The sequence below is a fragment of the Acartia tonsa genome, chromosome 7, assembly GCF_053477335.1.
Source record: "Acartia tonsa isolate MP-2025a chromosome 7, ASM5347733v1, whole genome shotgun sequence".
NCBI lineage: Eukaryota > Metazoa > Arthropoda > Copepoda > Calanoida > Acartiidae > Acartia > Acartia tonsa.
The window spans coordinates 19,662,152-19,675,416 of NC_137266.1; the positions used below are offsets into that span (position 1 = coordinate 19,662,152).

Consider the following 13,265-nt stretch of genomic DNA (forward strand, 5'->3'; position numbering starts at 1 on the left):
AAGATTTACATAGGTTCTGGTGAGTTTTTTAGCTGTTTTATTTGCAAATTAGATTTGTTTTATACTATTTTTCTCTTTCTGCATACCATTAATAATAGAGAGCCCCTAGATTCTAGTGGCGCAGCTGTCAGTACTTGTATGAGACTAAACGGCTGACGCTAGACAAACTATTTGGAAATTAAGTAGTTTGTTAATATATCTTGCGACTTGGATTACATTTTCGACGTCCACCATGAAATCTAACAACACTTAGAAATTCTACCAATGAATGGTACATACGCCTGTATTACGGTCAACACATTTATCCTGTTTATCCAATAGGTTTTTGGTGACATAAGTATGATACCAATTTTAATTTTTATGCGGTTTCCTTAGCAATTGCATATGGACCAAACAGTAATTTTAAAATATACAGAATTTTTAAAAAGTATTTTAGGTAGGTTAGGTCTGATCAAATTTAATATATATATATATATAGTTAGCAAAAAATAAACCAAACATTTCATTATAAATCTATTCCAACAATAAGCATAATAATAATAATGATAAAAAGACTAACAAAACATAAGATAACGATTAAATTAACAAAATAGATTTTGTGCAGCAATAAACAAAAGTGGCAGTAGTAACATTATTCTTTTACGGTACATCTAAATCAAGACTAGAATTGACAAAGCGAAAAGTTCAAAAACTATAATCGAAAAGGGATCCCATTTTTAAAAAAAATTTCGTTGGTCATTATTTTTGGTTGGGTTAGGTAAGGTATTATGGCGCCCGCCTGTAGGTTTGCAATACCACTTTAAGCCATAATGGGATTATATCTTATTTTGTGTAACTGCAAATAGTTATTTCTTGCATCGTATAATAAACAGATTTCCGCGGATCAATCTTATATGATTGTACAAAATTTTTATATTTGTAGAAAACTGGATATAATACGATGCTAGACATAGTTTTTTCTTATGGATTAGAACCGGTCTTAATCCACCGGTTTCGAATGAATACGAGAAATGATATTTCCATCTCTTTTGTAATGATCATAAATTTTTCATCTTAAAATTCAACTTTTATAAACATTTTAGATAAACTAAAAATAAACAGAGTTTATATTATTAACTTCAAAAGAATAAATAATTAAAACAACTTTCTAAGGCAATTTTAAAAAGGCAAGCGATAACATAAGAATTTGTTTGTCAAAAAATTGTAGAATTTTAAAAAGACTTTCTTTTAACTTTTAACCTTTAGAATAATTTATATTTTACATTTAGATTTATTATATTTGTATTGTTGAGTATATATAATATTTGACTTAAGTACATATAAATAAGCCTCTACATGAGATCTTTAAAAAGGATAAAATTTACATTAATGAGAATATGCAAAAAAAGCTTGATATAGAAAAATTCACTTTAAGGGAAATAGGAAGATTTATATTATAAGCATATGAGATGAATATTTTAAGTAAATGTATATCAAAACAAATTGTTTAATATAAAATGATTTTATGCTAGCAATATAACTTTTTATATAAAATTCAGAACGTGATTTAAAGATTGAAATATTGGTCCATCAAAGAGTTTTAGAAATAGAAATAGAATTTACTTTGGTCCCTTAATATTTAGCAAATTACTAAACGCACAAGAAGGAAAACATCAACCAGCAAAAATTGTTTAATTGATGTTTTGCTATTATAATTAAGATTAGTTTTCAATTTAGACGTATGACAAAAATTTCTTGCGATTTCTGTTTAAAGAATATATAGAGCATGTAAATTACAAATACATTATCACTAAAATCCACCAGTTTAAGTTTAAATTTTTATATTTAGAAGTTGATGGTTGTGCTTGGCAGTTGTCCTGTCGTACTCACATACTTTCTTTCACACCGTCGGCCTTGGAATCCTTTGGAACAACTAAAATATAAGTTTAATATATATAAGAATTTTAATTTTAGCAATTATTATTTAGTGAAACCCTTTAATCCTTATTCCAGTGTGCGTCCAAATACAGAAGTAGTTACTATTCCCCCCTCCTATCTTTGAAACTATAGGTAAAAATATCAAAACACACTCTAAAGCAAAATTTTGTTTAAAAAAGTTTCATATTTGTGCCATTTGAAAAGTCACTTATTGACAGTTTTAATTAAAAAGAGGCAAAAAAAACTTTATGGGGTAAACTTTTGAAATAGTAGTGTAACTTTAGAAAAGCGTTTGATCGAAATATTATTGATAGTCACTAATCTAATCTTCTCTCATATCATACATTTGAAATTCTACCTAACTGTAATTAGTGGGGGAGAGAAAAGAAAGTACAAAATCTACGAAAACGAATACTGAAAAAACGTTGCCAATGCCCAAAAACTATTGTTATTTTAAAAAATGTACTTACTGGCAAGTTAGTTCTCCAATATTAGAATAGTATTGGCAAGTTCCTCCATTCATACAGTAATTCTCCACTGGGCAACCTGTACTCTCCATTGGGTTCTTCAAGCCTTAAAATAAGATAATATATTTTGGGATCTTAAAGGATACGACAATGGCTGTTAAATTGTTATACATCACCAATAATAATACACAAAATTACTCTTTGAAATTACAATTATTGGTTGTAACGTTTGGAAAATCAACTTTATAATAGGATTTTTAATTTTTTTCTTTAAGGGACATAGAATGTTTGTGTGTATGTATCTAAACCCCCCCTTTAAGTTAAAAATAAATTTAAGGTGGGTTTTAACCTCATTTTCACATATATTTTTCGAAGCTTTTACACTTTATAGTTTAATTTGGAATGATAAGAAGTTTTAAAGCTAAAACCCAATTGGTATTGTTTTCATATTTCTCTCATATTTAGGGTTGCATCGAAAATTTAAATTTTCCTAACCCTTACAATAAAGTAAAAGGATCTCTGCGTGTGTATATGTGTGTCTGTCTGCATCGAAAGATTTCGCTAACAGCTGAACCGATATGGTTCTCCTTTACTGTGTAGCTTCTCATAGGTCCTGGTAAGGTCTCCAATGAGAAATCGTAAAAAAATACAAAGTGGCTCTTAGCGGATATATTTTGGTAAACCTTTTACGTGCCCCTAAAGGCCTTTAGGGGCGTTGTCGCTAGTATGTGATACAGTAGTGTAAAATAACCTTGTAAATTTCTTACCAAGCCTAGCTATAATCTGAAGTTTAAGCCCAATCAAAGTTGTAAATCCCTTGTGAGTAGAGAATGTAAACTATTATTGATGTATGCATCCTTCGGGTTTAGGGATAAGCTATTTAATAGGATTTTAGTAAGTTTTCTAGACATATACATTAAATTTAAGTTAAAGACTGCACCATGCCCAAGGAATACGATGGTTAGGCTATGTCATTTAATTTCTATGGTAGTCCTACTCCCATAATAAAATGATTCCAAGACTAATATAAAGCATCTCTATATTAGTTTTGTCCTTATCAGAGACACATTCTTTGATAATTATTAATTTTTCTACAAGTAACTTTTTTGCTTTAAAAAAACAAGTAATGTCAACTATATCGCATTCCCATAAACTCTTTTATTTTGGAAAAAAATTCTAATATGTATTCGAAATTAATTAATTAAAAATGGTTCTAAGCCATACTTAAAAATCAGAACAAAACCTAAACAACATGAAAAAAATATGCATATCCTTTGAATCCCTGTTGCATCCGGTTTTAGATTAATCTTAGAAATGCAAATTATATTGGCAGATTATGATAATAATGCCATTTAAATAATTAATTGTATGTTTTTGGTATTGCAAATTATTTTACAAAATGGAGAGGGGGGGAGGTATCAGATTCAACGTACCCCCCCCCCCCTCCCCCTACCTTGTGTGAAAGAGCTAACTATTAAACAGCAAATAAAACATTGAAATAAATCCAAAGTAATATAAACTATCATATACTAATTTCAACTATTAAAGTCCTTTCCTGTTTATTGCGGTCGGTTACAGCTGGGCCTTATAGCCTCAAATGCACGTGGCCAAAGAAATAAAAAATTGTTGTATAATGATATTGTGAGTTTACAGTGTGTCCCATAAAATATCTGCAAATTTCTATATAAATTTGCCATCCTCAATTTAACAATAGATACTTTAACCCGTGTATTTAATTGTTAATTATTAAAGAAAAGGCCTAACAAAAAATTCAAGAGAAAAAATATCTCTATAATAAGAGACTTTCAAATAATCACAATTGTAAATTGATATGTACTTGAATATACAATGCCAGGCAACTTTTCATCGATAGTGCACTCTAGTTTAAAAGCAATAGGCTAAATAAATATTATATACTAAAATACTGATCAATTTATCTTTTTCGGAGTATTTCTTTGTTTTGTTCATAGTTGTGAAACTTGAGAAAACCCAGATGTAAAATGTTTACTCTATAAAATCGGACCCTAATTTAACCCACCATCGAAAACTTTGTTGGTGGACACCCTATATATTTGTGTATGGGCCTGTGTTGGGCTCAGTGCTGTATATTAAATGTAGGCCATGTTGATTTTATCCACTCTCAAGCCCAGACAACAAATATTTTTCTTTGCCCGAGAGGATTCAAGGTGTCACAATAAAAAAGGAACGTTTAAACATTTTTTATACCAAGTGAATGTCAAAAGGTACAAATTGTTTCTCAGAATTTTTTAGTACATTGCCATAGGATTTTTATATAAATTGAGTCTATCCATCTGTCTTTCTATATATCTGATCCGTCAAAATGTACCAGTTACTTTAGGTCAGGTGAATTACTATTGATTTAATTCCTCTGTGTTTTCTAAATAACAGTTTTTTTTTCATTCATACCATTATCAAACATTCTAAGTGTTAAAATTAAAAGTTTTAATCAAAATAACTTTCAAAGTCATACATATATTTTTGTTATAAGCTACAAAAATGTTTACATTTCAGATTATGGCGTTTTACTTGCAACATAAGTCTAAGATAAAGTTCCTTTCAACAGATTAAATAAATGACAGCGTATAACATAAAAACAGAAAAAGGGCATCGAATTTAAATGAAATTTAATTTTAATTAGTTTAAGTTTTGTTAATAAATAATCATTTTTGTATCTACCCTAATGTACAATGTATTTTTTATGAATGTTTTTTTTATAACATAAACTTTGGATTAGCAATTGAAAAAGATATAATTATGTAGTTTTAACAAATACTATTAATTGACCTTCAAGTTAAATGAAAATGTGTCTAAACTGACAAAGATTCAAGTATAAAAACAACTTTGGAAAATGCATTTCAATTTTGTGACGTACATGGATGGACAAATAAGTTGTTTATATTCAAATTGCATATTCAACATATAAAATGTACAAAAGTTAATGATTTGAAGAAAAAAGTATTTTTAAAATCTATTTATTTATAAAAATGTTGATTCTTAATTATATATGAAAAGCAGTAAATTAGTATCATTTGGTAGATATATGTTTTAGTATTAATGCTAATTGCCTCATAATATGGCAAATTTCTTTTTAGATGTTATTTAAGAAATATTTTTGTTACTTATATTTTTAAAATAGAAGTACCGTCTAACGAAAATAATATGTAAAGCTTTACCTCTGTATTTGCCGGCAGAATGATGATGTGACCCCATTTTCTGTACAGATCTGAACCCCTGCAGCTTTTTAGACATCCTGTTTCCAGAACCTGCAGACGACACCGGATAGAAAGACGTTTGCGGCGGCTGTGTTGTAGATTCGGCAGCCGATTGCATCGCCGCATATATGGAGCTGAAGGTGGGTAATGCTGAAACTGCAGCTGTTTGGCGGTTGGTTTCCTCAAGCGGAGGTTCCTCCTCATTGTGGTTTAGCGGTTTGACGCGGGAATCGCGGCCATAGGTATTGACTGCGTGACATTGGAGGTAGGTGTTCTCCATTAAGGGTCCTCGGATTCGTAAAATTGATTTTCGCAGATATTTCGAGATCCTAAGTAAAAACAAATTTTTATTAGATGTTGTTTAGATGCCTTTCATTAAAATTGTGTGAAAAGTATAGTTTCTGACTTTTAACATACTGATAACTTTAGGATAATAGGGTTAATTTTTTTTAGTTTTTTCTAAAGCAAACAATAACCACATCAGAATTTTAGATGGATAAAAAAGTATATATTTTTAGTGATAAATAAAAATTGCAAAGCATTCATGCCTTTATACAATTTGAGCACTAATAGTAAATAGTAAAAGTAGAACGATGTCTGTCTGTCCGTCCGTCCGTCCTTCTGTCCCTTAAGATCTCGGTAACCACTGAACCGATCGGATTCTACTCTTCAGGGAATATACCTACTGGTCCTGTGGTAGTTTTAGGCTATTTTCTTGAGTGGTGGGACACCCCCCCTTCACCCCAATTTTTTTCTTGCGTAGGTACCTATTTTTCCACAATTTTTTTTCTTGTGGGGAAGTTAGTTCACATAAAACTACTAGCAGCAGCACCAGTAGTACTTAATTTTTTTTTAATTTCCTCATGGGGCAAAGCCCCTAGAGGCTAGGGGCGAAGCTGCTAGTAATAGTAAATAGTAACAGATTAACTTACTTTTTATTTATGATCTTGGCTTGATTTGAATTCTTGACAACTACCCCATCTACAGTCCAATACAGGGTAGGAGCTGGGTTCCCTCTACAAAAGAAAAATGTTATTTTTAAAAGCGAAGCTTTTCTATAATTAGGGTCGGTCCGTCCGTACGTCTGTCCGTACGTTTCTTTAATTTAGGCATGTTAGAATTGTCCTATCTATTTCAAATTTTGCATGTACGAATTTGAAAGCGTAGCAACTCTATAATCATCACCAAAATGTCCGTACGTCCATTTTAAACATGTTGATTTTTTTTTACTTTTTTAACAACAAATTTTTATGTGATCTAATCATCCGATTGATCTGATTTTTGATATATTGATTCCTGGGACAACAAAGTATAATGTAATGAGCGAAGCAACTCTATAATCAAGTCCTAAAATTGTAAGTATGTCCATAAACATTATCCTGAATCAAGCAGTTTTTCAACAAATTTACTTACAATTTTGCTTTGACTCTTATACATTTATATTCTGATTATTCAGTTCTGACACTATACAAGTGTTATTGTCTGTTTGTCCTACCGTTTCAGTGCTTCGCTTGTATGGATGTTGTCATCCTTGTTAATTTAGAAATTATGTCGACACACATATGATAAATCAATGATTTGTTTCAACTTAAGACAGTAAGGAAAACATTTTGGATTATTGATGCAATTGTACAATTATTCTAATTAGAATATTTTTTATTAGAATTAAAGCTGCTCCACAATTCGCTGTGTCTGCCCATCAGTGAGTCCGTTAGTCCTGAAGTCAGCCAGTCCGTCAGTCCGCTATAACAGACATTAATTTTTCAGCTGCTGTTAAAGATAGACAGCTGAAATTTTCAGTGAATTTTTCTATGACATAAGCGCATCTATTCATTACATTGTTTTGTCCGTTTGTCTGTCTGTCTGTCATGCAATTCAACCGCCCTAAACGTAAGCCGCTGGCATTACTTGATTTTTTTCTAGCTGCAGAATTGTAAAAAATTGCATTAAAGAGTATTTTTTAGATTCCTTAACTGAATGTATGAATACAGCTTGGACAAATCCTTGACATTTTCACTTAAATCTGCACGTTTAGCTTATTCTATTATTTACATGGATGCATGAATAGGAACATGAAGGATAAATTTATAAGACAAAGCCCCAATTGTGTTAACATTGTTACAAAAATGATCCATGTGACGTAATAACCATTAGGTATAATCCACCTCTTTTTTAGGGGTTTTCTTCTCTCATCTCCCTCATTTTATGGATCATTTTTGACACAATTTCAACACAATTTGGGCTTTGTCATTGATTACACTCTCCATCCTCTAAATAATTATTCATTACTCAAGAATGACAACATCCATAAGTAGTGAAGCAAAAAATGATTATGGTTAGACAAATGAAAGTGTAGATGTTCAGGGGTCATAGAAAAAAGGGAATAAATAAAAAAAAGCCAGAAGGAAATTTACGTGTCAATATATAAATGACTTGACCAACATACTGACGTATTAAGTAAATTGTATGCTTGATGCTCTGGGCAGAATATCTGCACAAATAAATCAGCAGACTTTCTTAAATAGCAGCTGAGAAAATCACATTTCCCCCAGTGCTTTACGGACAGACAGACAAACAAAATTTATAATAGAGTAGCTTCGCTACTAACAATGCTATTTGTCATTAGAAAAATAGTTGAAATATAAAAATAGAATTATTTTCTTTTGCTTAAACATATACCTGTATCTATGGCTAGTCATTCACACACTCTAAAGTATTTTCTAAACTTTTTTCTTTGAAAGAATGTAGGAAAACAGTCTTTGATAATACATGCATTATAAAGACAATTAATTATAATGATTATGTAATTCTACAGCCAGTAAATTCAGACGCATGCATATAACTTGGAGAACATGTAAAAATAATGAATCAGAAGATGATTAAAGTCCCTACACAGATTATGACGTCATAAGATATAATAACCAATGAGAGGCCAGCATAAATTCTACAATTGGTCAATTACAGTGTATACTGGCCTCTCATTGGTTATTCTATAGTATGACGTCATAATTTGCGGAGGGACTTTTGATAGGTAATTTTGGGTTAGGTATACGACGAAACCCACAAGATAAAAAATAATAAAGTACATTATTTTAATGCTTTAATGAACATACAAACGCACAAAGTGATTTATAAAGAAGATGACAATGGTCAAAACGAAGAAAAGGAAGGAAGATGATAAGCAAAAACTAAAAGAAAATCACAAAACCTTTGAAAAATAACGTTTCGGTCTATATTCAATAGCAGCCATCAAATCAAATTTATCTCGTTCTTGATTTGTGTCAGGAATAAGACAATAGAAGATAAATTGGTGTACATCCAATAATTGATGATAAACCAAGTTACCCCTTCTTGAAAAGTTTGAACACTGCAACAAGTCAAGGTGTAATACAAAAGGTGCTAAAATTTTTAAGTTAAACAAATGAAAGAATGCATTTATAAACAAGGATGACAACATCCATAAAAGCGAAGCACTGAAACGGTAGGACAAACGGACATTAACACTTGAATAGTGTCAGAACTAAATAATCATAATATATAGGTATAAGAGTCAAAGCTTAAGCAAAATTGTAAGTAAATTTGTTGAAAAACTGCTTGATTCAGGATAATGTTTATGGACATACTTACATTTTTAGGACTTGATTATAGAGTTGCTTCGCTTATTACATTATACTTTGTTGTCCCAGGAATCAATATACAAAAAATCAGATCAATCGGATGATTAGATCAAATAAAAATTTGTTGTTAAAATAGTAAAAAAATCAACATTTTTAAAATGGACGTACGGACATTTTGGTGATGATTATAGAGTTGCTACGCTTTCTAAATCGTACCTAACTATTAAAGGAATCACCATGCAAGATTTAAAATCGATAGGACAATTCTAACATGTCTAAATTAACAAAAAAAATGTCTCCGTTACGGATGTACGGACGTACGGACGGACGGACCGACCCTAATTATATAAAAGCTTCACTTTTAAAAAGTGTCAGTGTGTAATACATTAAGACATGTAGATCAGATGTGCATCTTTAAAATAAAAACCGTTATATTAAAAGGTTTTAAAAGAAATAATTTTACCTGGCAGAACAAGTGAACTTTTCATTTTTCGGATTATGCGATTTGTGTCTTCGAACTTCAGTAGCTGTCTCTCTAAAATAGTATCCTGTTGTATTAACAGTAAGGTTTTTGTATAAAGCTAAAAATCTCGGAAAATTCTGGCGGAGCAACTACATATTATTGTCTAAATCAATAGTTTCAATGAAATAAAGAACATTTATATATTTTTCAAGAGATACCTTATTGGATATGAATTAGAAATTTCCTAGTTGCTTAGGTATTAATATAATCAAAAGGTTCCACTGGAACGAAAATAGGGTCTCATTGAAAATCTTTTCATTTCAATGAAGCATTTGATACAATTTCATTATGATAAATTTGAGGGAAACAAAAAAGTTCACAATTACAAACCAACACTTCAATAGTCGTATGCTTTTAAATCAATTGCTACAGTTTGTCAACTGCCCCCTTCCCCCCATCCGAAAATAAATTGTACCTGTGGTATCTAGAGACTACTTTTTTAGAGCTGGGCATTGGCTGAGGCATCTTCTCTCCTAAACAAAAAATGTGTGAATGTGAAGTTTCACTAAAAAAAACTTTTTATGTTGGAATTAAAAATGTAAAAAACTACGATGTCTGTCTGTCCACCTGAAGCTTAAGATCTTAGTAACCGCTGAACTGGGAAGGTTGTGCGTCTCAGAGATTATTATACATAAACTGATCCTGTGATGGTTTTTGGCTATTTTCAGGAGGTATTTTACACACCCCTTCCGAATGAATAGCCCCCACCCCCAATAAAAACGGTTTTATTATTAAACCTAAAATGAAAGAATTTTCTTAATAAAGTATCTAATTTAAATATTTTTCAGCTGCCCCTAATTGTTTCCCTTATCTTTCAATTGTCTGTTATACCTTATTCCTGAGCTGTTCTACTAAAAATCTTGATGGCCTCTAATGTTAAATAACCCCAAGTAATCTCAAACAATACTTAACATTATCCCCGCAATTTAAACCCTGGGGGGAGGGATATGGCAATGAGAGATTAACCACAAATTATCTTTTTTTTTTGTAGATATCCAAAGATAGGAATTAGAAAAGCTATAGAATAGTTTAGATAATTCAGAAAATATTGTTCAGTGTCCTCTCCCTCCCTGTAAAAACCTAATTTTACCAGATTTATCTTTGTCGACTTTTATACTGCAGCTTAAAGAGAAACTCCATGTGTTATTTTTATATTCTTATTCTTTCACGTGGTAAAATCAAGGTTCGAAAATACAATAAATACACACATAAAGATAAATAAGATTACCAAAAGTGCAGATTCTACTTTTTGGTTGAAAAGTCTGGTTTACACAGTTATAAAACTTTGGGTAACAGTGTAATTTACGGTCTAATATCACCTGATCCTTCTTTGGCTATAATGAACAACATCAAACAAGGATGACAACATCCATAAAAGCGAAGCACTGAAACGGTAGGACAAACGGACATTAAAGCTTGTATAATGTCAGAACTGAATAATCAGAATGCTTCGCTTATAATATTGTACTTTGTTGTCCCAGGAATCAGTATATCAAAAATCATACCAATCGGATAATTAGGTCACATACAAATTTGTTGTTTAAAATGTAAAAAAAATCAACATGTTTAAAATGGACGTACGGACATTCTGGTAATGATTATAGAGTTGCTACGCTTTCTAAATCGTACCTAACTATTACAGGAATCATCATGCAAAATTTGAAATCAATAGGACAATTCTAACATGCCTAAATTAACGAAAAAAGCTATCCGTTACGGACGGACGGACGGACGGACCGACTCTAATTATAGAAAAGCTTCACTTTTAAAAAGCGCCAAATAAGAATTAGATGAGTAAAAAACTTATTTATTTGGTAGGTCATTTAATTAATCATAGCAATTTAATAGCTCACTAGATTTTAAGCCGTTTAAGATAATTTTTTAAAATAAAACACTAAAATTGACGAATTTTACTAAAATTGGCTTAAAACTTATCCTTTGGGGTTAGAGAAGCCTCCCTCCCCCTCCTTATAAAAACATTATTCATTGTCTCAACATATTTAGGACAAATAATCCGCCACAAAACAATATTTATTTTTCTAAGCTGTCAAAGGGATGAGTATAGATTGTATAAACAGCTGGGAGCACGAAATCAAGCCTTAATATGTAGAAACATAAATTGATAGGTTGATGTTTTTTTTCCTCATTTTGCATGTCAAGCACGTTAGACAGTTCTCCACTTGGTTTTGAAAAAAATGAAAAATGTTAAACCTCATGTTCCCTAACCCGGAGTGGCTAACCTTTGCCTAAAATAACCCAACCTAAACAAAAAAAAAGTAAAAGTAACTCAAAAACTAACCCACCCCTCCTTGATTTCTATTTAGGGTTTTCCTTTTTTTGAGGTGTGGGAGGGTTTCGTGCTTTAGAAGGGATCAGTAATATTTGACATAATATCACTTCACATAAATTCATTTCACATAAAACATTTAACATAAAGTATAATTTGACATAAACTCATTTCACATAAAGGTACACTTCACATAAAAACGTTTCACATAAACTCATTTCACATAAAGGTACACTTCACATAAAGGTACATTTGGCATAAAGGTACATTTCACATAAAGGTACATTTGACATAAGGGTACATTTAACATAAAGGTACATTTGACATAAAGGTACATTTCACATAAAGGTACATTTGGCATAAAGATACACTTGGCATAAAGGTACACATCACATAAAGGTACATTTCACATAAAGGTACGTTTGACATAAAGGTACACTTGACATAAAGTTACATTTGACATAAAGGTACATTTCACATAAAGTTACATTTCACATAAAGGTACACTTCACATAAAGTTACATTTCACATAAAGGTATATTTGGCATAAAGATACACTTCACATAAAAAAAAAAATTTTAAACAAAAATGTATATTTTACATATGGGTAAACTACACAAAAAAAACGTTTCACACAAAGGTACATTTCATATAAAGGTACATTTGGCGTAAAGGTACATTTCTCATAAAGGTACATTTGCCATAAAGGTACATTTGTCATAAGGTACATTTAACATAAAGGTACATTTCCCATAAAACATTTGACATATATTTTACAATCAAAAAACGTTTTATATAAAAGTATATTTAACATAAAGGTACATTTCACATAAAAAACATTTCACATAAAGGTATATTTAACATAAAGGTACATTTCACATAAAAAACATTTCACATAAAGGTATATTTAACATAAAGGTACATTTTAAATAAAGGTACACTTGACATAAAGATACATTTAACATAAAGGTACTCTTCAAATAAAAGTAAACTTGACATAAAGGTACATTTCATATAAAACTACACTTCGCATAAAATCATTTTTTTTATAATTTTATTCTGGTACCTAAAGTTTTATACTGGTACCCAAAGTTTTTTCCTGGTACCCAAAGTTTTATACTTGTAAGTTGTACCCAAAGTTTTTACTGGTACCCAAAAATTTATACTTGTACTCAAAGTTTTATACTAGTACCCAAGTTTTATACTGGTACCCAAAATTTT

The 13,265-nt window shown here is 30.7% G+C and overlaps 1 protein-coding gene across 1 annotated transcript in view; it reads right to left on the reverse strand.

Annotated features, from left to right (window-relative positions):
* Positions 1 to 500: 500 nt before the first annotated feature.
* LOC145325019 (uncharacterized) overlaps positions 501 to 13,265 on the reverse strand; it is a 39,440-nt gene continuing 26,675 nt past the window's right edge. Inside the window, exons 9-14 of the mRNA XM_080167811.1 lie at positions 10,173 to 10,230; positions 9,698 to 9,769; positions 6,550 to 6,633; positions 5,579 to 5,946; positions 2,388 to 2,490; positions 501 to 1,912 (exon numbers count right to left, since the gene is read on the reverse strand). Coding sequence (XP_080023937.1) covers positions 1,825 to 1,912; positions 2,388 to 2,490; positions 5,579 to 5,946; positions 6,550 to 6,633; positions 9,698 to 9,769; positions 10,173 to 10,230 — 773 coding nt within the window. The 3' untranslated portion in view covers positions 501 to 1,824. The remainder of the gene's footprint in view (positions 1,913 to 2,387; positions 2,491 to 5,578; positions 5,947 to 6,549; positions 6,634 to 9,697; positions 9,770 to 10,172; positions 10,231 to 13,265) is intronic.